Source organism: Cygnus olor, chromosome 6 (genome assembly GCF_009769625.2).
Source record: "Cygnus olor isolate bCygOlo1 chromosome 6, bCygOlo1.pri.v2, whole genome shotgun sequence".
In the NCBI taxonomy this organism is placed as follows: domain Eukaryota; kingdom Metazoa; phylum Chordata; class Aves; order Anseriformes; family Anatidae; genus Cygnus; species Cygnus olor.
Genome location: NC_049174.1, coordinates 10,067,747 through 10,094,664, shown reverse-complemented (window position 1 = coordinate 10,094,664; position 26,918 = coordinate 10,067,747). Strand labels below are relative to the sequence as shown.

Genomic DNA, 26,918 nt, shown 5'->3' with positions numbered 1-26,918 from the left:
CTGTGGTTCGTGTTCAGCACTGTGTGCTGGTGGTTTGGTCAGCAGTGGCATGAAGCTGAATTCAGGAACATCGTGAGCTGCAGCGTAGCTTCCTCCTGCTTGTTGTGAAATGAGCGAGCTTCCTGCGTGAAAAAAGATCATATCCCATGTATCCAGAAAGCTTTACGTTGCTTTGCAATATGTGTTGGGGTTTGATTTTGTTACAGATGAAGACTTAAAGGCCACGTTGGTACACTCGACCTTGGCAGTAGTATGCAAAATGGCAAATACGGCCTTTTAATGGGCAAGTTGAATGGGGCTTACACAGCATTGCTGTCAGTGTAAATGTCTTGGAGAGACAGCAAGACTTGGAGAGACAGCACGGTATTTCGGAAGCATGTCTTGTAGGTGGCAGAAGGCAGCGTAGGTGTTAGTGATGTTGGGAGTTTGGAGGAATAAATGAGGTGTATATGCGTGTGCCATCAGATCCTGCTGGTGGACCCGCTCCCTTTCGGAAGCCCCCAGTTCACAGTGTGTGTGCCCTGTGCTCTCCGCTTCCAGCTGCTGGCGGGGGAAGAGGTGCCTGGAGCTGGCTGCAGGGAGCCCTTCAGGACACAAGGAGTAGGCTTGAAGCCAGATGACTTGTTTGGGTTGGCTGCAGGCACTTCTGGCTGCTCTGGTCACCAGGCCCGAGGGACGTCTCCTGTTACAGGATGGGATCTGAGCTTGGTATGTGACGGGGCAGCAGGAGGGGATGCGCTGCTGCTGCGAAAACCCCTGTGGGCTGCTGGGCTGGGCACCAGCCTCTATGGCAATGCGAGGGCCTGCATGGAGCACGGAGCCTCCTCCGGTGAGCTGCACCGTGTCTGTGGGACGCCCGGCAGGGTGCTTGGGTGGCAGATCTCCTGAACTGCTCGTCGGGAGGTGATGGAGCTGCAGGCGCCCGCATGGCGGTCTCTGGAGCGCCAGCGAAGGTGGCCGCGTTAGCAGCGGTCTGATCGCAGTTGTGGGGCGGTGAATAATTTATGAGGAGTCGTGGCTTGAATAGCGGTGCAATCTCTTTGAGTATGATTTACTAGGCATAGAGGGGTTGTTACAGCATCGGGAGCTGATGATTAAGATCTATTCCCACCATCCAGGCGATAATAGCATCCCGACCAAAGCACAGCCTCTAGAGGACAGACGATAGATGCTAATGCTGGGGGGAAAGCGAGCTTCCCAGTGTGCTGCTAGACCCAGCGAGCAGTGTGGCTGGCAGCCCGCACATCTCATCCCCGGGATGAGGGCGGCGAGGAGAGGGGAGCCCGAGGAATGCGCGGGCCGCTGGGCCCTTGTAAGCGGTTCCCGAAGGGCTCCGCCATGCAGGGCCGATGACAAATGGTTTGCTCCACTCCACTGCTGCTCCGCTAAGGAGCTGCTTCCAGCCGCTGGCGTGCTGCAAGACGTGGCGTGGAGTTGTCCCTGAGCCACACGGGTCGTGGCGCTTGGCTTACGTGCTGCACCGGGTAGCTAAAGGACAGCGGTTTTACCATTGGGTTTCCTAAAGAGTGTGCTTTTTTTCTAATATGGCTTCTGTGTGTTTCTGATTAGACCCAGTCTTTGTTGCAGGCTCGGCTCCCCCACCTCCAGGTTAGAAATACGTGTTGGGAATGGCCTTCTGGATATCAGAGAAGTGGGAAAATGTACCATAATCCTGTGTGAGCAAGCATTGGGAGGCTGTTTTCAGACCGGGCAGGTGTGAGCTCAGGCTGATTTTAAGGCTGTTTCTCTTAAGTGCAGCTGGTTTTACCTGCAAAAGGTACGTCTGCAAGTCTATTCAGCAATGTGAACTTCTAAGCAAAGATGAATAACAAATGCTAATTATTTTGGGTCAGAGACAATAGCACCTGTCATATCTGGAGAAGTGGCTTAAATCAGAAATTTACTGTGCTCCTGTTAGGAGCTGTTCCCCAGGGTGTGTTGTAGGACCCCGGTGCAGTCAATAAACCAGTGTTGTGTGGTAGTTGTAGCCAACAGCATCCACGCGTGTTGGGTGGAGCTGGAGGAGAGTGTCCTGGTGCCACCTGGACATGGTGCTGGCGCCCTGTCCCGTCCCCTCGTGCCTCCTGCAGTCTGGAACTACCAAACTTGTCTGGGCTGTGCCCAAGAAGGTTTTTTCTTCTCCGCTTTCTTCTGGCTGATTTTGAAGCCATCCTGGCTTGCCTTGCCAGCCTTGGGGTTCACTTCTGTTTGAGGTACACTGCTGCTTTCCTTTGTTTTTACATTTACTGCTTTTAAGCATTGCTAGCAGTGGTAAACAAGGAGTGACTGTAATGTCGGAGGCACTGTACAGAGCAGCTAAAGGTAGCTTATGAATCTTGACTCTTCTATTACCTGTGCGTGTTCTTTTCAACCTTTTTCCTCAGTGTTGAATTTCTGGTGTCTGCCATCATGGCTTACTGATGCTTTTTTCAATACTGTCTCCATGAGTTGTTGGGCTGCCTGGTGTAGTGGGAGGTGCCCGACCAGGAGGGCTGCAACTGGACCCATCTCTTAGGGTCCTTTCCAACTCAGACCTTTCTGGGATTCAATAATGACTTTGTTGTGACTGCTCTGGACCACTTGAGGATCGGTGATCTGGGTGTGGAAGGAGCAAGTGTCACCCTGTCGTCCCACTCTGTACAATGTGTGTCACCCTGCTGTCCATCTGCTTCTGTTGAAACCTGTGGTTGTGAAGGATGTGGTAGGTCAGAACTTTCTGCATTGCTAACCATATAGTAACCATGTAGTAACCATATAGTAACCATGGCTAACCATATAGTATAGAAACCCCCAGTAACATGGCTTTCTGCAAAGCATAATGCTTCAGAGATTTATTCAGGCTTAAAAAATATCAGTAATTCCAGGTGACTTTGGCTCTCCATCTCCCAAAAGGCGGTGTTGCCCTCCCATCCCTCTGCAGCCAGCATCTCGGGGCGCGCGTACTCGGCTGGGCTCCGAGCCCCTCTGGGAGCTATGTGGGCAACGTCTGCCCTCCCCCGCCTGCTGCCAGGCTCCCTCCCTCCGTCCCGCTCCGCTCCGCGCGGAGTCCAGCCCGCCTCTTGCCGGAGCCCGGCCGCCGGGGCTGAGCGGCCGCCGGAGCGGCGGTTCCCGGGCCGGGGCTGGGGCCGGGGCCGGCCGAGGGGCGCAGAGCCCGGCACCGCCCGGCGGGGAGGCGGCCGCGCTGCGCAGCCCTGCCCCGTCCCGTCCCTGCCCTGCCCCAGCCGAGCGGCCCCGGGGCGCTCCGCGGCCTCCCCGGGCCTCCCGGAGGCCGGCCCGGCACCCGCCGGCGGTGCGCGGCCTCGGGAGGGGGCCGGGCGGGCTGGGCACGGCGGGCTTCGGGGGCTGGTTTTTTATTGATCGTTAGCGTTATCTGTTCTCCCCAGCGGTCGGCGCTTCTGCCTTGGGATTCGCGGTGCCACCGGCGCACGTCTGCGGTGGCGCGGATGCCCGGGCTGGCGGCTGCTGCCTGAAGGCAGGCGCGGGCAGGGCGGCAGACATGTACCTTCTGGACAGCAGCGAGCCGCCGGCCGCCGCCTCCCCCGAGAGGATGCAGCGCGGGACCCCCCAGAGGAAAACCGTCTACCGCATCTCCGTGACCATGGTGAAGAAGGAGCTGCTGGGGCCGGAGAGCGGCGGGCAGCCCGGCCCCGAGCCGCCCCAGCACGGGCGGTGGGGCTGCGGCCAAGCACCCGGCTCCTCCAGCCTCACCAGGGCCGGGCTGCTGCTGGTGGAGGAGGAGGAGGGCGAGGAGGAGGGCGAGGAGCAGGACCGAGTGCCCAGCCCCTGCGGCTTCCGCAACTTCAGGACCCTCAGCACCGGGCAGCTGGAGCTGGGCCGTCTCAAGGTGCCACGGAGGGCAGGGCAGCCGTTCCCTGCCGAGCTGACCTTCAGGTGGCCACGGCAGCAAGCCTCCACAGGACCGAGGAGCAGCCCTTCCCTGGAGGATGCCACCCTCACCCCGGAGCTGGTGGCCACCTGTAGCCGCAAGGAAGCTGGAGCTGCAACGGAGCCGGTGGCTGCTTCTCCCGTGGAGGATGCTGGGCTCCAGGCCCACCGCTCGCCCGCAGGCCGCTGGGGTGAGGCCGTGCAGCTGGGGGAGCCGGGCCACAGCCCCGGGCGGCAGCCGGGCCTGCTGCGGCGCAGCTTCAGCTTCAGGCACTGGAGCGGTGCGGAGCTGCTGCGGGCACGGGCGCTGAGCCGGGTGCGGCGGCACAGCAGCTCGGGATGCCTCCCCGCACCACTGGAGCCACAGCCCAACGAGGCGGCTGGAGCACCGGGCTCGCCACCCGCCGAGCCGCCCGCCACCGAGAAGCGCAATACCCTGGACGTGGGTGAGGTGCTGAGCAAGGCCGACCCACTATCCGAGCTGGAGCGCTGGGAGCGGAGCAAGAGCAAGAACCGCACGCTGGATAACAGCGACCTGCAGCGGCTCTCAGAGCGCCTGGGGCGGGACGGCCCCACCAGCAGCCCTGCAGCCCACGAGCACCGGCTGCTGCGCTTCTTCAGCGGCATCTTTGCCCGCAAAGACGGCACCTCCACCCTCTTCGGCAGTCCCCACGGCCGGTCCCCACGCAGCAGCTTCTCCAGGTCCAGGGCTTATTTTAGCAGCCTCAGGAGAGCCACCGCCGACATAGAGTCCAGCTCCGAGAGCATCGATGGGTCCCCCCACAAAGGTGCTTGTTCTTGCCTGATCCGGGAGGCTGGGCGGTGGGGGATGCGAGTGGAAGCGTTTGCTGCAGAGCTTTGGAGTGGTGGTGGGGGGTGTAGAAGGGCCTTTTTGTGTGAGGAGAGGGAAATGCCGTGCTGGGAGTGCAGGTGCGTGAGCTGACAGTCGCTGTTCTATGCAGCGCTCTGTGATTTGAAGTGCTCGGTAGTGTTTTCTGCTCAGGTGCATAGCACAGCAGTTCTGAGGAGGGCCAGTTAGGTGTGCTTTGTGAACGAAAACACGCTCTGGGTTGATGCACTGTGCCTTCTAGGATAGTTGGGTGAGACCAGCATGGCTTGTTTAATTGTGCAGTGGAAGCTGAATTCCTGTGCTGCTGTATGTAGGTCACTGGGTGACCCAGTGCTGTGCGGCGCCAGGCCTTTCCCCTTGTGCAATCCCAAAGATGGGTTACGGTGGTCAGAAATGTCTGCTCGCCTTGGAGGAGTAGGCAAATATTATGTAAATTATTAAGTCCTACACTACTTTTGTCTCAAAAATACTTCAGCTGAATGATGTTTTTTGAGAACACAATGCAGCACAATCTTACATGGTGCATGTAATCCAAACCTTCAGCTAGCCGAGTGCTACTAATACTAGGTGGAAGCAGGTTGGCAATTCCGGGATTCGTGAATCCTTAGGATGCAGGAGGAACTCAAAAATGAACCTTACTGCGGGATGGAAGTCAAGCTGAATAGCTGTGCTCGGCGAGGATCTGAGAGGCTCGTGGCAGCGTTGGCTGGGACGTGTCAAACCAGAAATGCTGGTTACGGGGTTTGACATAGGACAGCGCGTGTGCTTTCTTCCTAGCTGTGCTTCTCTATAAGGTATCGGGGATCAAACATTTGCCTAGTAATTATGCTAACCTGTTGAGCACTAAGTGCTAATCTGTAAGTTGCTGCTGTTGTAAAAAAAAAAAAAAAAAAAAAAAAAAAAAGTCCTCAATGAAAAATATTTGAGCTTTCCTTGAACCACAGGTCCAGCAGTGGATTTTGCAGAAAGCAGCCAGGGTGGCTTGTTGTGGGGAAGCAATAGCAGGGGATCTTCCCTGCACCACCAGCCTCCTGCAGCTCCCCCAGCCAGAAGTTGTGCTAAGAGAATGCCCCGAGTTTGAGGCACAAGGAGCAGAGTCGAATATTTAGAGCTAGTAACTGAGGATTGTAATATTTTATTGATGTAGAGGCATTTATGTGGGTTTATAATAATCGTGGCGGAAATTGTGGTCTGACCTTGGTTAAAGCCTGAGGTAACCACAACAGAGAGTTGCTTCATATGACTATTTATGCCTGTCCTGTGCCAATATGCTTAAGCTGTTACTCCGTTTTAACGGTATATGACCGTATATATGTGGAGCACAGCCTTTTCAGCCTGGGATAAGCTGAAGACTTGAGTTAATCAGTAACCACCGATATGCAGCATGAAGATGTTCCAGAGAGGCTTTTGTGGACGTGCTGGTATCAGGTTTATCTGTCCCAAGGAAGCATTCAGTCTCATTTTCCAAAAAGCACGTGTCCTGGGGACAGCAGTGCAGTTACACGCTGGTAGCTGCGTTGCAGGCTTCTGGTATGGATTAGCAGGTCTCCTGTCAGTCCAGCATCTTCGTCCACTTTCTCCTTTTTTATCCAGAGAAGCGCAGCTTCTGCAGAAGTGCAGTGAGTCGCCTTCCGTTCAAGGCAAAATCGTACACAGAGCCTCTGTGCGAAGTTTCGGCTGTCGCTTATTGGTGTCCTTCCAGAAAGCTTAAGTTTAAATTTTGTCCTTAATTTCCCCTCTTGCTTCTTAAGAGGAAAAGTTTCATGACGTGTTATGATTAGCGTGCCAAATATATTTTAGTATTTTAAGATTGGAATGAGCTGCTGTTCAGCCAAGACTTGTGTGTGGACAATTTGGCTTCTTTTAGTTGAAATAAAACTGGTATGCTCTTGATAATCCTGTGCCTAGATTTTAGAGTAATGATGGAGGTATGGGAGAAATCCTTCCTTAAATGTTTTTCTTTTCCTGTGTAACTAGTTGTAAAAAATTTATTACTTGAAACTTGCTTCCCATGTGACATTGGTATTTAACATGTTTGGTGCTGTGCAAGAGTCCTTTGTACTTTCTGTGCAATGCCTGCCTAAGGTCTGTAGGGAAAGCATGAGTTTAAAAACATGCCTTTGACATTTTCAACTTGAAATAATCACCCAGATATCCCAATATCAGCCTGTATGATGTACATTGAAAATCTGTTCCTAATTACCTTAGTCATGTAACGCAATTGTGAACAAGCTGAAGTTCCAGAATTTTTAAAGCAAGAGGGAAGAATAGTTAATCCTACATTTGCTTCTTGTTGCTGTGACGTGGGAGAAGGTTGATTTGGAGGGAATTATTCCTGATGTGGTCAGTAAACTGTCTTTGGGCATCAAACACTTTTTGTTCTTGCAAACCCATTTGCCATGGCATTGCTGGCATGAAGCTGGCCGAGGTTTTGGGTGGTGGTAGTGGGCGGCTGGCAGAGGTGGTTCCAACACCTCCCTGTAGCAGGAGCACAGCAAGCGGCTGCTGAAGCACTGCATGCCAGCTGCTGTGAAGGTTTGAGTTGGTCTTTCTTGAGGAACCTGGTGATAAGGATGCTGCTCAAGGTGGTGGAAATGGAAATGAGGGAAGTGTTTTTGTCCATTTTGAAATAATAATTGTACTGTAGACAAATTCTATACTGATGTTGCCATTCTACTAATGGAGTGTTTTTCTATCTAAAATATCAATTAGTTTTTTTTGAAGTTCACCAGTCCATGTTTTAGTGGTCTTTGTCATGGTATTCAACCTGTAGATGGAATGAAGAAATATATATTCACCCCTCCACCCTTCCCTCCCCCTTAAAACTACTTGGAAGAACTGGTCAAGGGAAATTTTGTTCCTCATCTATTTTTTTGCTTTGAAGTTTTCAGGATTGTTTCTCAGAATCTGGGAAATTATCAGTGCTGCTCTGGAGGAGGAGGACGGCACTGGGGCTGCTTTAGAACAGCAGGTTTCCTCTCAGTGGTCCTCTCTTGTTGCGTTTGTTTTCAGATAACTTTGAATAACACCTCTTGAGGGTGTATTAAGCAGATTAGTGGATCAGGATTGTAGACTCAAAAAAAAAAAAAAAAAAACCAAAAAACTGGATTATAAAATTATAAACTGCTCTTTTGATTTTTGGTGATATTTTAGAGGAGTTATGTTTAAGCATTTATCTCAAATTCTCTGTAGTTCATAATCGTGGGAAGCAGAAGGAGGCTGAAGTGATCTGTGGGAGGCCTCCGGTCTTTGTGCAAGGCTTCACTTGGGAATCCTTGTTAGTTCTGTGTTGTCTCTTGCTTGCTACCCTGATATGTTTTTACACTGTTATGCTGCTGGCCCTAGCCCTGTAGACTCGCATGGATGAGCAGGCTAAGCTTTGGAGCATTTGCAGTTGGGGCGATGTGCTGCCACTGTGCTGGAATTGGCTCCTTTTGGTGTGCCATGTTGGATTTGGAGGGTTTCGGTGGTGTGCTGGTATAAGAGCGTGCTCTTTCTGCACTGGGGAGGCTCTTTAATGGACTCAAAGTCTTCTGGCTGGTTCAGTTGCTGCGAATGAGTGTTGTCTAGACAGTGTGAAAAGAAGATTCAGCAGGTAAAGGAATTGCAGTTGGGTTAAGCATTGTTGAGTATTGACTAAGAGGGTTTTTCATTATTATTTATTGGACAGTCCTGTGTCAAGCAAAATGAATGCCAGCTGCACTGATACAGCCAGATGATTAAGAACTGAAGTGGTATTAAGGTCACTGGCTGAATTAAAGAATGAGATGGATTAATGCTTGCACAATATTAAAGTGTATGCCAGATGCTAGCAGTCATGGTCTCTCTGTTAAAATTAAAAAGAAATGTAGAATTTTAATGTTGCTCTATATTAACTTGGCAGTTACGCACCTTATGACAGTAATGGATAACTTTCTTGTGATATATCACTGAATACTTATGTAAAATCATTGTAGAGGCATTCATCTCCACTCTCTCATAACTAAACTCCATAAATTACATTAGCATATACGTATTTTGCCAGGAATCTGCCTATCGCTTGGTTTACCAGTGTTGGTAAGCGCGTTGTGTTGATGTAATGAAGCTCATGTGAAGGTGACTAAAACAATTTGCACAAAGAAAAGGGCATGCAAAGCGTGATCTTCTTGCACCTTTCTGATAATTACTGGCTCTGAATTTGAGGCTGCTCAGTGTGACAGGAAAGATGAGGTTAACCCACAGCTGTTAACTAATCCTAGTGAGTCTGGAGTTGATAAAGGGGCATTTGATTTTTCAGAAGTGGATTGTGCCTGTGGAATAGTACGTGGTCTCTTCTGAGACCCAAGGAAAGGTTGGAGTTGCTTGTGTATACTGCTTATAGAGAACTTCCAGCTTCGCTAGTTTGGCCATTAGCAGTTTTACTGGATCTAGCAGTTCTGTTACACAAGAAAGATGGAATCACTTGTACCAGATGTTGAACCAACTCTCAGCTACGGCATTTGGCAAAATACAGTTTCAAAGCACTGTGCTGTGTGCACAGAACCTCAGCTCGTTAGGGTTGTGTTCAGATCTCAGCTTCTTAGGTCAACCCAGAGGAATGATGCGTGAGTTGTGAGTGATGGCTTGGCTCTGCTCTGCAGCCAGAGCTAGTCTCAATACTACTGTGCTGATGACCATTAGCAGTTTAATACTGATTACTGAAGTACAGCTATTAGGTTACCAAATGATTTGTGAAATAGGGTACTGAAAGAGCATGTAGCCAGTGTTTTGTTTGGCACGGTTATAATCTTAGAAATAGATACTTGGAAAGTGGAGAGTGAGTGCAGCTCTATTTCAAACGCGTGCGTATTCGTGTTCATTCGAGCCACACAGGGTTAAAAAAAAAAAAAGCCGTCGTTAATGCAGACTGTTAATGTAATAGTGTTGCTTTTGATAATTGGTGTTAGGATTTCCCCATGGCAACTGCAGTAAACACACAGCAAAAGGCAGCTTCTGCCAAAAAAAACAGAATGGGCTTTTTCATGTCTGAGGAAAAAGAAATGTCAGTATATTGAACTTGAGAAACGATAATCTATTCTGTTCATGAAAAGCATACAATATCAAGCTCTTATCTTGATGGAATTTTTGAAACAGAGCATTTGATGGGTGTTCATGTTTCAGGCTGGTTTGTAATGACAGTGTTTGACATACTTCTGCGTTATTGACAAAACAGTACCAACTGTTTTCTTACAACAAAATGTTGTAAGAAACAGAAACAGCAGGCAACAGATACCATAAAAACAATAAGCACACAGTGCACTACAGCTTTGTTTGATTTTTGTTAACCTCAGAATACGTTAATAAAACTTACACAGTGGCCCTTGTGATTTGTCGAGGAGATGAGGAGTCAAGCGGGGCTGAGTCCTGGCTGCCTCTGGTGCTCACGGCTACTCCTCAGCTGTGCCGCCTTGCGAGCCTTCTGCAACCTGTGTTACCTCACCCCTACACGAGGCTCTCACTGGGAGTTCATCTTCATTTACAGCTCCAGGTTTTTACAGTGCGGTGGAACCAGAAAGCGAGCGAGCCTTGGCCTGTAGCTCAGGCTGGCTTGCTGCGCAACAAGGGCTGTCAGCTGTGGAGGTTGCTCAGGGACTTGGGGCAGCGTGCTGGGCGTGAGGGCTGATTTCTGCCCCGGTTACGAGTTGTGCTAGTCTTGATCAGTCTAATTTGAAGGGATATTCATGGGGTGATTTCTCTTAAGTTTAATGGTGTCTTCGTGGGTATTGTTTGTTTTGACTTCTGTTCTTTGAGGTTGCACAGACAAAGCTGCTAAGGTCACTTGTCTGAAGTTGAAGTGCAGGGTAAACCTCTAAGAGTATAAAGGCAGCATAGAGAAGTCTTCATGAGGACTCTCCCATGGGGTTTGGCCCTACTGCCAGCTACAGTAATTGGCATTTCTGAGGTAGGTACGTTATTTGTGTGGTTCCTGGTTATAAGTATTCCACCTGGATGGTACGCAGGGTTGTATCTAACAAATATGGGAGGTGTTATTTGTAAATTAACTGGGACCTTTTACCTGTGAGTTTATTTTCCACTAGCGTATAGATAGAAGAAACTAGTAAGTTAAATAACTTGTGAAGTCAAAATTTATCTGTCAGTTCTAGTTGCTCAAACAAGATTTTGGTGTTGGATGAAGTGGTAAATATGTCCTCTCAGCACCTGGACTTGAAGTTGATTTCAACCCTGCAGGTGCTTAAGTAATCTGAAAGATTGTTGGAAAGAGTTGTGTAGTTATTCCTTTCCTGGTGTTAGCAAAGGGTTCTTGTTCTTTGCAGCATCCAAAATACAGTGAAGTTTGGCTGTGAGGTAAGCTTTACTTTCGTAGATAAAGTCCCATAACAGAACTTCCCTTGCTGGACATTTTAAACACCAGGTTTGTGCAACTCAGATTTGAAGGAGAGCTAAAATATTGTGCTGACTGCTGCCAGCTACTGGCATGTCCAAGTTTTATTTATTTGTTTGCATGTATTTGTCAGTAGGCTTTTCTGGCTGGTTTGCTAGAAAATACAGTTTCTAAAACCACTGTTCTGGTTTTGTTGGGCTTAATGTGTACATACGTACATGCGCATGTATTTTGAGGAGAAGATTCTGTAATACCATGATGTGATTTTTTTCCCCTGTGTATTCCCATGTGAACAGTGGCTTAGTGGCAGTGCCTGTGATTAAGACACGAGGGAAAACTGTTTTGCAAAGCAGGTGCTAAACCACTCAGTGCAGTTGTAGTTGTAAGGACGTGCAACACCTCTAGCAAGCTGCATGCAGTCCTTTGTTGGTTGCTCTGCTTCCTGCAGTGGGTGCATACATTTTTGGGGTCTTAAGACCCAAATCTTGTTTCATCCTTGTCTTGGTGTGCAGTTGTGTTAGTGCTTACTGTCACTATAAAATGGCACTTTTTCTCAGATGGGTTGCTGTAAGAACAGGGGCCCCCAGCACCTCTAGTGCTGCTCTTACGGAGCATTTTTGCAAAGATGATGCTGTCCCTGCAGTTCTTGAAAGCTGAAGCCTTCTTTGGGATGAGCGTCAGAATTACATACTGCCCCAAATATCTTCTGCTCTTCCAGGACTGTGACTGCATTTGTATCACGGACAGGCTGCCTGGGAAACTGTGATGTTGACCTAACTGTTCCTTATGCAACATCCTAATTCAGAAGCTCCTCTGTTCAGTGATACAGAAATATTTATGTTGGCAAGGCAACAACTTTTCTGCCTCAACCTCCAAGTTCTGCAGCGAAAAATCTCACTTTGTGCTTGTGAAGCATACAAGGTTCAATTCTTCTCTAGTTTTAATTATTGAAGCTGTTACACTCAAATACGTAGTGCTCTTCACAACTTTCAGGGTATTGTGTGCAAGACTTGGAGAGAAATCTGGTTTTCCTTCTAACTTGACTTGACTTGAAAACCACCTGTTCTGCGACATCCTGAGGAACATACTGCTGGTTTCCTTGCTCAGGCTGTTACTTCTCACAGTCCTCTATGGCAGATCTGTACTGGCTGCCGCTGGTATCAATTTTGGTCTGTATATCCTCTTGTTCCCTCTTCTTTGGCAGCCCTACATCTTTGTTAATTTGGTATACTTCCTGACTTAAAGTTTATATCTTATTTTTCTTCTAGTTCTCTTTCTAGTCCTTTCTATATAGATAGCCCTGTTGTCAACCTCCCCTGAAGTGTGAATCCCCAAGGATTGTTTAAGTAGAAAATAGTAAGTACAAGTAAGTTCTGTCAAGACAATCCATGGTTTTCCATGCTGACATCCACCTTCATTCCTTATTCCTTGGAGCTGGGGGTGTTGCTTTTCATTAGGTACCTAAAAGGAACCAAGCCTTGCTATCTTGTGGCAGTGCTTCAGTAAGAGACAGATCCATCTGTCTGGCTTGAGTCATTTTGCTGAGAAGAGAGAGCGATTTATCCTTCCTGTTTCTGGAACTGGCTTCAGACTTCTGTGACTCCAGGTGCTGGGCAATGAAAATCTCTGAATGCTTTTGCTATTGAAGAAGACATTCTGCTTTAACCTCTTGATTAGAATTAATTTTAAGGTAAACTAAGCAATTACACTTATTTTAAAACACGTATGATTTTCTGTTGTCAAGTAATTTATTAGCTGTTCATGATTTGCTTTTTTTGTCACTGCTATTACTATGTAACAGGTGTTGTAGCACAGTATTGTAATCCCTGTAAATGTCCACAGGTGACTTTCAAGATGACTTTTTTTCTTGGGGAAAGCAAGGAGTTGGGGATATTAAGTTGCTTAGCCCAAACTCTGCAAGGTGGGCATGAATTTGGCATCTGTCACTGCTGCTTCAGAATCCAACCAAATCCTTTTCATTCAGCGCACACTGATACACGATGTGACTGTGTTTGGAAAGCTGCTTGTATTGCACTGCTCCTCTTGTATTTGTTGCTGTTCCTGTGCCCGTTCTTTCATGTGTGGGCACATCTGTGCATTGTCGCAGGCTGCTGGCTTTCTGTGTTGTCCAGCTCCTTTTGGCTTCATAACATGTGGTAAGTAGGTGTCAGTCGTGCCATGTTGAGTGAATAGAGGTGCGAGTGTCTTCTTCCATAGGTAACCTTCCTTGAACTGTTCCTATAGCTATGATAGTCCTTAATCTTTGTGTTTCTTGTGTTTAAGAAGTCGCACTAATGTGCTGTTGGTTCTGTAACTTCAAGTGACTGGTACATGTCCTTAAAACTGAACCTCAGCTGTTGAACGTCTGCTGATGCTTTGTACACAGAATGCTCTCTGTGGAAAACTCCTTTGCTGAAGGCAAAGGCAGGCCTTGAATTATTTAGGAGGAGTTCCCCAGGCATTGGAGATATTGGGTCAAAAGTACTCGAAAGCTTCTGTCAGCCTACTGTAGGTCTGCAGGTCAATGCATAGCCAGTAATGCCTTCGGGTTGCCTGGATCCACTGCTGGCACTGGGAGGACACAGCTGCTCTGCTCTTCCCCTGTTCTTTCCCCCGCCTGCCCCATATCCCAGGTAGCCAGGCCAGTGCCTCTGCACCTTCTGATGGCACTTCGGTGCAACAAGCGAGTGCTGAGGGATTCATCTTGTTTCCTCATGTGAGAAACGAGCCGAGTGCTGCCATACAGACGCGTACCAGTGCTCAAGACACACCTTGTGAGACTTGGTTAGCCTGACACCAAGCAGTGCCCTTTTCTGCTGAAGTCACTCAGCTGAGTGTGCTTCCAAGTGAGATTTTTTCAAACTACTGCTTCATGATTACTTCCAGAAGTGGCTTTCCATGAAATAATCCTTTTTTTGATTATAAAGGATATGTGGTGTGTTGCCTTCAGAATGCCTCCCATGCTGGCTGCCAGTTCCCTAGTACCCAAAATGTCCTTGTTAAATTTATCAGTGAATGGTTTGCTTTAATGAAGAGAGGCTAGCTGCTGTCCCCAGGAGAACACGTGTTGTGGCTTTGTCCTGCTGGCAGTGAAGTTCCCTCGATTTACAGCCTTGTATTGGACAGGCTTCTGATAATCCAGAGGTGATACCGGAGGCACAGCACTGGAGAAGTTTTTGTTTCCACGTGTAGTTGGACCTCTTAACAGTGTTTGCCAAGTGTCAGAGGAAGAAGATGAAGCTGAAGGACTTTCTCTAAAAAAAGGTATAAGAAAATGGTGGTTAAACTGTACAGAAGTGCATGGGCTGTTCCAACTCATGGTGTCATCGCAAAGCTTTTGGTCTCAGTTAAGACTGACCGGTGGCAGGCATCTGTTCACACCCATGTCTCAGAAGCCATCAATAATACCTTGTTGTATTTGAGACCTAGTGAGAAAGTTGTGCTTGGGCGTGGGCGAAGTGGTTAGCTTTCTGTGCTGGTGCTGTGTTTTATCTTACTGAAAGAAAACCATGCAACATGTGAACTGCTTCTCATAAAGGACAGTGAGTGCTCTTTTTGGGGGTCTGACCCTTGTTGTGTGCCCGGAGCAGAGCTCTGGGGCAGCTCATCCTGCTGGTGGCCTGCAGTTCTTCTCAAGACATGGGGTGAACGGGTGTTAGCTGAATGCCATTGAAGGCAAGCAGCTCCACTTCAAATCACCTTTATTACTCACTTTTAGTCTTAAAAGTGTCCGAGCATATCTCATGTCTCAGAAATCCCTAGATATTTTCAAGTTAGGAAATATCAGTGCTTGCTGTAGCTGATGGTATTTGAGCTCATAATGTTGCTGTGAACGAGGAGTGAAGCTCATAGGAACAAACTTCAGGCTCTGGGTGAGGTGGGGATGTGGCCCTCTGGCAGAGGGCACAAAGCTCTCGGAGGGAATTCTTGATTTCCAGTTCAGATATCAGTGAAACTTCCTGGGTGACTCAAGGTAAAGTTGTTACGAATTTGATTGCAGGCCCCAAATTTGCGAATGATACACTACCAAAAAAAGTAGGCTGAGATCAGGTAAGTGGGATCTGTGTTTGGAGCCTTGGCGGCGTACAAAGACGTGCGAGCAGGCTTGGTTCTTGCTGTGCTGGTGTAGGGGTGGTAATTCCGCAGTCACGCTGAGTTGCGCTGAAAGCTTGGTTGCAGGAATCCTTCGCTTTTTCTTTTCCCTTCTTATCTCGTGCTGTTGTGAGCATAATGGGTGGGAAGCACAGAAGCAAAATTGTGTTTGTGGTTTGCTTTATGCTCGGGCTTGGTGGTTGAGCCCGCCAACTGGTGCGGCTGCCCTGCCTCTCGGGTCTGTGGGAGCTCTGCAGCAGCAGACACCTGTGCGTGCCTTCTGATTTCTGTGTGTGAGCGAATTACCTGCTAACCTCCAGCCCTTCGTATTTGCCTATTTTTAACCTGAAGCAGGGAGGAGGCTTACTGGTAAGCAGGGGCTTATCACAGGGCACTGCAGGCATCTTAAGGCTTGTGGCTCTGCCATCTTCCTCCAGCAAACAATGCTGATACAATGGAAGAGCACTTGCTAAAAATCATTTTGAAGAGCATCCCAAGTTGTGCTCTGTTCATCCTCTCAGCTCTGAATTACCACTAATGGTTAAGTGTCGCGTGCTGCTGAATTTCTTCTCCATCTTAAACTGTTTCCAAACAGAGATGAACTAAGCAGTGGAGGAACAAAGGCTGAAGCTAGCCAGGTGTGGTGTGCGGCTGGCACGGCACCGTTTGATTCCCATGGGCTGGGTTCTCCAGAAATGCGCGTGGAATTCCTGCTGCGAGGCAGCCCCGTGCTCAAAGGTCAGCAGTGCAGAGGAGAGCCAGAGCCTGCTGTGGCTTCCCAGCTAACGCACTTTCTGGAAAGGATTTTGAGGATCCTGGACTATAACCGAGCCTAAATTAAAATGGAGATTTTTTTTATTAGTTCTCTGGAACAATGATTTATAATCCCAAATGCCCTATCCATTCCTGCAGCTTGCTAGCAGAAACGAATTGTCTTATCTTCAGGGACAGTGAGGATTAAAGTACGGATCTGTTTGTCGCTCAGCTGTACTTGCATCTTTCAGAAGTGCCCATCATTCAAACTGTGGCTTCTGGCACTAGGTCCTGCAGGGTAGATGAGTAGGACTCTTAATACCATTCATGATTTTTCCAGAATCTTCCGTAACACAGACTTGGCCAGAGCAGCCAGCCACCGGGATTGTCTGCACTGGGTGCTTTGCTCAAGGGAGAGAAACTTCCTTTAGGGGGGGATTTTACCAAAGTGTCTATGAGGGCAATTTTAATCTGAATTTTTCTGAAACTGTTCTGGATGCAGGGTGCAGTCAGGTATTAGGAAGCGTTAATATCTGTGGGGTCTCCTCCTTGGGGAGCTTCAGGAGGCGCCGGGACGTGGGGCTGGGCACCCTGCTCGGGGTGTCCCTGCTGGAGCGGAGCTGGGGTGGGTGGGCCGGGGGGTCCCTTCCCACCTCAGCCAGTGTGTGAAGACTTGGTTTGGAGGGACCCTGTTGTCCCTTTAATTTTTATATCAAGGCAGAAGGTCTGCAAGGAATCAGGAGCTGCTGCTGATTTTTAACTGGAGATCGTAAAGCGTATGGGTTATTTTCATTAGCCCTTTTCTTCTACTCCCTTGCTACAGACATGCATTCCCAGCCCAGTTCCCTAAATTCCTGTTGGCTGTTCATCCTCGTCTGTGGCAGCAAGCAGGTGATGAAACTGCCTTCCCACATCTGTCCCCACACAAAATTGATCGTTACTGCCCTAAGAGCTTCAGCGATACACGCGAGCATCTGGGAAGGGCGGCTTTCCTGGGGTTGGTTTGGTAGGGGAGCAGAAACCTGCCTTGAAAATAAGGGACTCCAGAACAAAGGGGGGTTTAGTTGCTTTGTTAATTATAGTTTTCCTCCAGGTAATTGTTAAGTGATGCTATGTTAACTCCCTCCTATGCTTAAATGCTTTTCCCCATCAAAACAGAGGTTCTGTTGTGCTTGTGGATTATGTGCTTTCAGTCATGTGTTAGTATTTAATGCGAGTATACTTTGTCGTTCAAACTTAATTATAGTTATAAAATCTCTGTAGGTCTTTAACGTGCTTGTGGGCACATTGTGGGCCTTCACCTAGGGTTCCTTTTATTCAGCTGGAGTAGAAAAGGAATGAGCACACCAAAGGAAATTGTTCTTTGAGTAGCTCCCAGCAATTCTGTCAGAGGTATAGGCAACATGCGTCGAGGTTTTCTGCAGTGACCTTGCATCCCCTCTCCCCTCTAAGAAAAGGTGTTGGGATTAGGCTCCGCTTCTCTGTACTTACAGAGTACATATATCACAGCTTGTCTTAACCTCTACCCTTGCCAAGTATGTCAGGAATTGACTGATAACAAATCCCTTCCCATCCCCAAATAAAGAAGAAATGTGATGTGTTTCAAGCAGGCATGCTGGTCTGCATTTTTAGGGCCCCAGGTTGAAACATTAGCTTTAATGGACTTAACATTGCCCATGAATAGTATGGATAAAGTATGAGCAAGGCGAAATACCTATTTTCACATGAAAGCAGTTCCAGGCTGAGGACTTTAGTACTGGGTTATGGAGCAGGTTACTGCGTACTGCTGATTTACCAAAGCGTACGCAGTCCTGTCTCCATGAGCATAAGATATAAAACAAGCTTCCTTTGGTTCTAGTTTCCTTCCAAGTCAGTACGTATCCTGTCCCCAAACGCTCTGCTTCTTGTGCAGCTGTAGTAAAATGTGTGTAGCTGAAATAAAACATTCATTTCTTTTTGGACCTGATCTGAGTTTATTGCATAATGCTGCGAATGTCACTGTGCTCATCAGGGATATTGCTGGCCTTCCTGTTTGCATGTGCTGCCCCTTACACATCACCTTGTACCAGCATGACAGAGAGCTCTGGCAACAGGATCCCTCCCTAGGGGGAGGCTGGTGGAAGGGTTCCCTGCAGAGTCTTGCCTGTTCAAGTTAACAAAAATGAAGTCCTGTATATTCTGGGCATTGATAGAACTGCCTTTAATAAATACTTGACTAAGAAGCCTTGAATGTTGGATGTGAGCTCAAGGAGCTTCGAGTGAAAAACAGAATGGTTGGTGGGAGCTTGTATCTTCTGAAATGTTTTCAAGGTGGTTCCTTTGCTTTGCAAGCCTGTAACATCCAAATGGGCAGCGTTCCTCCTGGTAGTCCCAGTTCTTCAAAGGATAATTTGCAATATTTTGGCCTTTCCAGAGTGAGTAGACAACTGTTCTCAGTGTACCCTCTGCTGACTTGTTTAATCACTTTTTTTTTAGCTTTACTTGTGATTGCATGTAGTATTTGGGGGAAAAAGGCGTGAGGTGAGTTCTGTTTCAGATGTGAAAATGTTTCTGTCCTGAAATATTTTCCCACTGTTGTTTGTTCTGGAAAGGTACGTGCTCAGAAAACTGGCACTGTGCTACGGTTTTGAAAGGAATACTGATGGTAGTACTGGCATTTGAGTGGATTTGTCCTAGATATTTCACATGTAATAAGATAAGATTGACGGTGTCTCTGAAAAAACAGGTTTTATTACATTTTTTTAGACCAGAGATACCTAATAGAGCAGTGAATTACAATAGACAGTTTTCTTGATCTTACTGCTTGTGGTTGGTTTTTCAGCTGACTTCCACCAGTGTCACAGCTTTTCCTGAATATTTTGACTTTTAGTAAATATTCACCGACACCAGAAAGTGAATTCCACATATGAGTTGAGTGCCATTGCTGTTAACTGTAGAATTTACAGCTGGGCTTACTGTCTTTGCTGTCTGGTGAACCCAGCTGTGTGGTTCAGTTTCCTTTCTACCTCCCGAGCTGGGCAAGTTGCGGTTAGGGTTCCTGCTCCTGTGCTCGGCTGCGTGGCTCTCAACACACTGGTGTGAAGCAAGCGCGTTCGTTTGTCACCGTGCGGTGGCTTGTCTTTAGACTTGGTAAGACCAAGACTCAACGTATTCTTTTTTCAGCCTGCCGCTGCTCCCATGGGTATGATAAGCTCATTCAGTAATGGTGCGTTTTTCCTTACAAAATTGCTGACTGGTTTTAGGACCTTCCTAAGCTCGCTGCCCTTGTTGTGCTGCAGCGGACATGCTGGGGACTGGCATCCAGAGGACTCCTCTCATATCTAATACATAAATACATACACAATCCTCGTCTGGTTGCAATGTCTTTATTTCAAGCAAGCTCCTGTGCACATCAAATAATCTTATGTATGTGTCTAGGGTGGTGAGCTCGTGGTGGGTTTGGGGGTCAGAAGGTACATCCTGTTTCTCTTCACTCCTGTGCTCTCTTTTGCTGTACTTTGGAGAAGCTTTCTGTGCTAAGGAAGCTTGGAGTTACAAAAACACTTGTGTTAAACTCCAGAGCATAAAATCCCTTTAAGTCAGTCTTACCACCTTCGTTTTTTTGTCACATTTGCTTTAGTGGAATACACACCCAATGGGCTAAGACTAGGAAACTGTAATTGTGGAACCAATAAAATCAGCGGGAAGTTCAAAGGTATTGAAATAAGCAGTCTATTTGGAACTTTTTAAAAAAAACTTATGAAGTCTTGTGTTTTTTTTTTTTTTTTTTTTTTCCAGCAGATGACTTGAGCTTAAAACCTCAACCCTCAAGGTGGTTGTGGGTATAGTGGTGGCGGTTTGTGTTTTTTCTTTTCGAGGGCTTCAGCCAGAGATGCTGGGAGTGCTCCTGAGGCACGTCTCTGGGGCACAATGTATAGCCAGCACCTGAAGCTGAGACAGCTCGTGTAAATCCAGGTTGAACTACGGTGTAGCTTTTGGAGTCTTTGGGTTCCTGGTCAGGTAAGAAGCTTCAGGAGTGCAGGAGTGTCATTTAATTTCCATACCATTTTTTTGAGCTAGAAACTCAGGTGGCTGTTGAATTTTATATAAAGCAGGAGGTGATTTTAGAAAGCAAGAGGTGATTTTAGTATTGGCTATTCTTGGAGAATTGCAGCAGCTGCATTACATTGAACCTACCGGAGGCTGGCAGGCCAAACGGGGTGTTTTCATTGATATCTTGAAGCATCTGACCAGAGTTGTGCATATGTGTTCAGCACGTTCTGGTGCTGCTATTAGGACAGAGTACTTGAAAAATGAAGCCTAAGTCTAGTTTTCAGTACGCCTCTGGGCTGCTTGTAGCTTTTGTCCCTGGGCATGTTATAAATAACTTCTTCTCAGTAGGTTTTGAGTTATTTCAAGAACTTCACAACCTTCAAGTTACTGCAAGGGGAAAACATCCTGTGCTGAAGGAGTCTTGAAAGAATGGCATCGTATTTCTCCTTTACAATTAAATCTATGCTTAGGGGAAGGTGGGGGATTTTTGTGGTTTGGAGTAGTTTGGGTTTATGTATTGTTTTTTGATTAAAAACAAAAACAAAAAAAACCCTCTCCTTTAACATAGTTTGAGTCTGTTTTTTTTTTCTTTTTGCGAGAGTATTCACACTTTTACGGCAGTTACGGCATGTTTAGGCTTAGTGTTTTGTCAGTACTAGTGGTAAATATTTTCGTAACTGACTTTCTGTGGAACTAACTGGCAAATTTCTTCCTGTTAACTTCAAAGTAATTAAAAATAACACTTACCGTATGTCTGTATTGCATACCAGGGTAATATACCAATGTTCAATTACTTACACCTAAAAGCTTGACGTTCTTAATCTTGACTAAGCTTTCCCATTTTTTTCCAGTTTTGAAACAGGTGATGTTGGCTTTCCATTTTCTAAAACTTGTTTCCCAACAGAACTATGGTCACAAATTTCAAAAGGTTCTGTTTAGCAGGAAAAAAAAGATCAGTAAAGGTTTGAGTGACTTTTCAATTTAATATGAAAAACAGCGTGTGTGACTCTGTGGACTTTTGAGCTATCCATGCAAATCACCTTCCAACATGCTTAAGTTTGCTTTCTCTTTTTCCTCTAGGTGAAAATGCCCCCGGCTTTAGTTGTGTTTACGGCTGCTGGGCTGCAGCTGCCCAGTTGCCCGTCCATCTAGAGAGATGTTTGTTGGAGCCTCCTCTAGGTGCACGGGAAGATAGCTGTCTGCTCGATGAGCAGCAGGTCGGGTCTTTCTACATTTGTTGGTTTCTCCTTAGTTTGGGATGTTATCCAACCAGATTTCTCTTGGCCTCATGAGTATTGAGACTTCGGCAGTATTTTATACTTTGAAGAGACAAGTAAATTTTGAAAGCATCATCTGTTGATGCAAGAAACCTACCAGTAGTAATGGCATTTTGTTCTCCCCTTGACAGCAGCTTTTAGTTCAAGTTCAAGCTGGTGTGTGTGTGTTTTAACGAAAAGAAAGAGAACTTCAGCTTACGTTCCTCAGTTCAGCAGGTTTGGGGGTAAGGGCAGCAGGTGATTATCAAGTCTGAAAGACAACAGGGAAGTAGAGTGACTTGTGTTTACAGATTTATTAACTACTAACATGCTGAGATTAGTCGAGATAAGTCTTCTAATAAGTTGTTGCAAAGAAATAAGCTTTGCTGCTGGTTTGATTTAGCACAGTGGTTGATAAATACAAATTCTTGGGAAGGATGGAGGGGCAGGCATTGCAAAACAAACCATGTAGATAGTGAGGCTGGGCATTGCTCGAATAGTAGATCAGAACTTTGTGGACAAGCAAGTAATAGATAATTTAAGGTGCAATGCTGAAGTACTTATGGAGGAGGAGATAATTTCAGTTCTGGAGATGTTAGATGTGGTCACAAGTAGATAGGTAATGGAGAGACGTAACTTTCAGCCTAAAATCCTTAGTGTGTTCATATTCACTGCATTTATCTCAAACCTTTCCTTGATAGAGACTTGCCTGGACAGAAATGTCTTCAGCTCTTTGTTTAGAGAGCCCTGTGTGGCTGCTTGCTCATTTTTGTTATAGGGTGAACGGTGAAGCTATTTGAGTTATTTAAAAGTGGTTTGGGTAAATGAGTCCAGTAGTCACATGTGCTGTGACATGTCTGTTAACGTGGTTTTATAATCATCCCATGAGACATTCCCCATGACACGTTTGTCAGATGGGCAGGGTTAATTTTGCCATTTTATTTTCTGCAGGCAGTGCACGAGGTTTTTCAAAAGCAAACAGCCCCCCTTCACATACACACACAAATCCCTCTCATGTTAAGAGGCAGCCTGGATGATATGATTTTTTCAACTGATGCAGATTTCTACTGCAGTGCTGGTTGTGTATTGTTAATCTGCTAGATAATTTTGTTCTTGTGCATTATGATGCATAGAGACATTTAGTAGGCAACAGTGTTCAAGTTTTTTTCCAGTTTAGCTTCAGCATAGTTTCCAATACTCATAATCATTTTAAATTGCTATAGGTGACAAACATGCCTGTGATTGTGTACACACTGCAGCTATTTAGAAACCGGAATGCAAGCAATTATTGGCGTGTATAGATAGTGTGTGGGATAGAATGGGAATGGTGAACATATGTCATCTGTAATGATGAAGGTTTAATTAATTAATTAAATTATCTGACGAGAAGCTGCAGAACAAAGCATCTGGCTGGCACGCAGGCAGGGTTGGCAGTGCTGGAGGCATGTGCCCAGCCCGGCTGTGCACGGCGGCGGGGAAGCGAGCGCTGGGCAGGGGAGCGTGGTCTGGCTGGAGCGGAAGGCAAGGCTTCGTGTCTGCACGCACCCCATACCCAGCTCTTGGCTAAAAGCAGCAGGCTGCTGTTCAGTGCTTAATTCTGGCTGGCCACCTAGCAAGGTGATCCAGCATGAAATGCTACGTGCCTTTTCACCTTTTTCTTGACTTATTTATCTTTATGTATATCAGCTTATTCACACAGTGTCAATTTATTTAGCTTTATATCCGTCGGCTCCAGCTGACGTTTAAGGAAAGGGCAGCATTATTTGATAGACTTCTTCCATTAGGTTTCCTCACAGTCTGTAGCCTTAGTGACTTGGCTTGAGCCCACGACAGCGTTCTGTAGCAGTTCCTAACAACACGTAAATATTAACACGTTTGCACTAAAGGCTGGCACCAAAGCAGATAAACTCAGCAAATTATGCCATGTGAGCTGAGTGAGAGGAAGGCGAGGTGGACAGTATGGATTATCTCAGTCATTGTATTTTGCTGTTTTTGTAGCACATTCTACTACCTGGAAGAATGATGCTGTAACCTAAGTACAAGCTTCTAGAACTGTTCATCCTGATTTTTTTTATTTTATTTTTTTGTAGTGGATATTCTGGCATAGAACCAGATATGTCTTGTCAAATGTGGCCTTGCTCTCAGTGGATTTGTGGCAATTTACCTATATGAAAGAACACCACCCTTTAAAGTCTGATTGCTACTCCTGTGAGTCAGCAGAGACATGAATGAGGGGTGGTTCTCAGCCCATAAGGAAATACTTCAGCGAGTGATAAAGGTGAAGTGTTAATTGGAGCCAGCTGACTGCATTGCCTCTGCCTTTTGGAGGCTTGTACTTAAAATTTTGTGCATCCCTTACCCCAGACCACTTTCTGTAAAATGACTTGTGTTTTCTTGGCTGGCTCTTGTTGCTCTTTAGGATGTGAAATATTTTATTCATCCATAAACATGAAATAACTTTGCAATTGTGAAGAGTGGAGAGATTTTGGTAGTGAGAATATCTCACTTCTGGGATTATAACTGGAGACAAAGGCCTGCCCCTTTATTTTCCTGCGTGTACAGTCAATAAGCACGTCTGGTTGATTTGAAGACTTGAAGCTAGCTGCAGAGCTCTCTAAACAGAATAAACAGCGGTGAGAGGCAGACTGATTGTCCAGCCTTGATTGCCCTGACATACAGCTCTGTGCCAAGTTGTAAGTCTTGGGGTTAGGTGGCATGAGCTCTTGAGGAGACGGAAGTAGGATGTGGTTTGAACAACCTTACAGGAATCACTTGGGACCAAGTGTCAAGCTGAGACTTGTTAGAAAAGCCAACCTGTGGGGCTGCAGTTGCACTACAGCAACCCTGCTGGCTGCCTTGCTGGCCGAGGCAGTTGTTAGGCTTGTCCTTCGGTGTCATTTGTGGCCTAGATTTGAAATTTGGCTGCTTTTTGGTTTTTCATCCCCCCTCCAGGCTGCATGAAGGACTTTGTAGTTGAGTATGTTTATGTGTAACAGTGGACAACAGTAGAAATTTTCAAAACAGTTTCGAAAGGTACCTATTAAAAGCACGAATTAAAGCAGAACTATTCTGGCACCAGTGAAGTCCTTAATAAAGCACGATATTTGTACTTGGTTGATATCTGGCCTTTTGAAAGCTCGGCTTTTGTGTACTTAAGATTGCTTACTCTGGCTGAAATTGCTTTCTGTTGGTTCAACTTCTGCATGAATGTAGGAAAAAATAGTGTCTTAGGCAATTTAGGATCATCTCTCTTTGTTTCTATTATGGTAGAAGTAGAGCAGCCGGGTTCAGTCAGCTTTTTCTGTCACTTGAAGCTTCTTGGAAGGTAATTAGATTGTGCGAATATGTAAATTCTCTTTCCTGTTTGGTTTTACTGTAAAGGTTTTTTTTAATCTTTCAGGTCAGATTTTCTTCCTGCAAAAGTGATTTTGTGTTCTTTGTACTCAAAATATCCCAGGTCAGCATGGAGTTGTGTATTTAGCCCAGTGGCAGGAAAATGCTCTATAAAGCAGCCTGGCACGGCTTCTTTGAGCTGTGTTGGTCCCGTTCCTGGTGGTGGCAGTGACTTGGAACCTTGCTGAGTAGATTGGGTTCCAGGCAATGCTTCTGCAGGTAACGTCTGCTGGTAGGATGAAGTTTTCCTGCTCCATAACGTCATGAACACGATTTCCTAGAGCAAGGTTCCCCTGGAAATACCTGCTTTCCCTGCCATTCCAAGACCCTTCTCCTCCTTTTGCTGTCAGAATTAGGCTTTTGTTATCAGATGAAGAATATCACTAATTGGTATTGTAGCCTGCAGTGTGGCAAAAATTCACTTTTATGCAGCAAATGGAAAGGTCAGCAATGACAACCAAGTGTGTATTTTTAGTACCTTGCCAGATTTCTTGGACTAAAATAGGTATATTCGCTACAGTTTGAGTTGGGTGCTGCTCGAATGTTTCAGCTAGAAGTGATACTACCCCTGCGATTCACTGTGTGCAGTAAGCAGTATGTTGTACACACACCGCTGTGGGACAGAGCCAGACTTCATGTCATTTGCATTTCAGATGCATCCCGCTACTGTTGCGTGGCGGACATTGAGGTTCATGCTTATTATCAGAGTATTAAATCTCCAGCTGAAAAATTATTAGGCAGAATCCCTGTATAGGTTATTGCTAATATCCACCGATGCTTGTTAAGCTGCTCGTCAGTGCCTGACCCAGGGAGAGTGACTTGCCAGCAAAGGGCGACGCAGCTGAAGATGACTGAACGTTTACTGGCTGCTGTGTAAGGATTAAAAACCTTGGTTCCGGAGAAGAAACAAATTCTCTGTTTTTGAGATTTAGTGTGTTATGCAACTGTCCTGTGACATTTCAAATAAACTCATATGAAAACCCACTTCCTAGAGTTTTTCGTGAGGTTACATGGATGGTCAGGCTTTGGCTTGCTCATATGGTCGCTGTAAAAATGTTGGAGAGACGGAGTGCTAAAAATATTTTCGAAACCCCACAGCAGTGGTTTATGTCAGCCTTCCTGAAGGAACGAATCCCTTTAATTAGTAAGACAGTTTGGTTTATTTTTGGGTTTACTTTGTTTTCAATTTGGGATGTGAACTCCTATGCACTGTAGTTCAAAAATAAAATTAAAAAAATTAAAAAAAAAAAAAAGACCTAGTGCAGCTGTTAGCAGCAGCTGCAGCGTGCACTGTGGCTGTCCTGTTGCCTGTCCTTGCCTGGGAAAAAATAAATCCTTTTTAAGAGGGAGGAGAAGCCAAAAAAATTTGATCCGCAACAGTAGCTGACTTGATGCGATAACCACATTTGTTGTCTTTGCGCTATCAAAAGGATGGTTTCTTGTTTCCCTTTCTTTGTAGAAGTTATGCATTCGTGGCACCACGGAAGGTTGAACTGAAATTGTCCAACGTGGGTGCGCTGATTTTTTGCAGTTAAATCATTGTTCAGGTAAATGTGTCAAACCTGGTCTCATCACTGCTATCCCTGAGAACAGGAGTGTCAAAATGCTTGAAATCGGGTAGGTTGGCTTGTCCTTGGGTTGCCTTCTCCTAGTGCTGGCTGCAGTGCTCCTGTAAGCACTGGGGTTGACGACGTGAGGACTGAGGTGATGCCAGAGCATTCTCATATTGCAATCTTGTTGTGCACAATTGGAGGGGAGGCCCCTAAAAGGGGAAAAAAATGGAGGAATTAGCATTTTTTCACCATGAAGATGAATTTTCAATAACAGCACTATTTCTTGAAGGTACCGTGTGTGAAGTAGCACTGCAGCATCCTGCTTTGGGCTGGAATGGAGTTAATGTTCTTCACAGGAGCTGATGTGGTGCTGTGCTTGGCTGGGGCAGCCTGGGCCAGCTGTCCTGGCTGTGTCCCCTCCCAGCCCCCTGTGCACCCCCAGCCCCTCGCTGTGGGGGCAGCACGAGGAGCAGAGCAGGCCCTGGCTCTGTGCAAGTGCTGCTCTGGTTTTTGGTCATTTTGTTACGACACACAGGCTGTAGCCAGTGGTGTGGCTACGGTTGTTTTATTTTATGGCTTTAAGGCTGTTTGGGGTTATTAAGAGCCTGCACTGGTGGTGTTGCTACAGTAGAGACCAACACCCTGCTTGCTAGCACTGAAGCGTACCAGAGATCTTCCTATGGTTTTGGGTTTGGGGTTCTTCCAGACACTTCTCGTAGTGAATTTAGGTTGCTAATGTGCTT

The 26,918-nt window shown here is 46.6% G+C and overlaps 1 protein-coding gene across 18 annotated transcripts in view; it reads left to right on the top strand.

The window, feature by feature from the left end:
* Nucleotides 1-26,918, top strand: part of AGAP1 (ArfGAP with GTPase domain, ankyrin repeat and PH domain 1) — a 372,200-nt gene that overhangs the window by 67,190 nt on the left and 278,092 nt on the right. For 9 of the 18 annotated variants that reach the window (XM_040560952.1, XM_040560946.1, XM_040560950.1 and 6 more), the window contains exon 1: nt 3,242-4,673. The exons of 7 other annotated variants lie outside the window; for them this stretch is intronic. In XM_040560952.1, coding sequence (XP_040416886.1) covers nt 3,497-4,673 — 1,177 coding nt within the window. In that variant the 5' untranslated portion in view covers nt 3,242-3,496. Of the gene's footprint in view, nt 1-3,241; nt 4,674-26,918 lie in introns of those variants that run through there. 2 more of the 18 variants (XM_040560948.1, XM_040560949.1) reach the window with 2 other exon arrangements.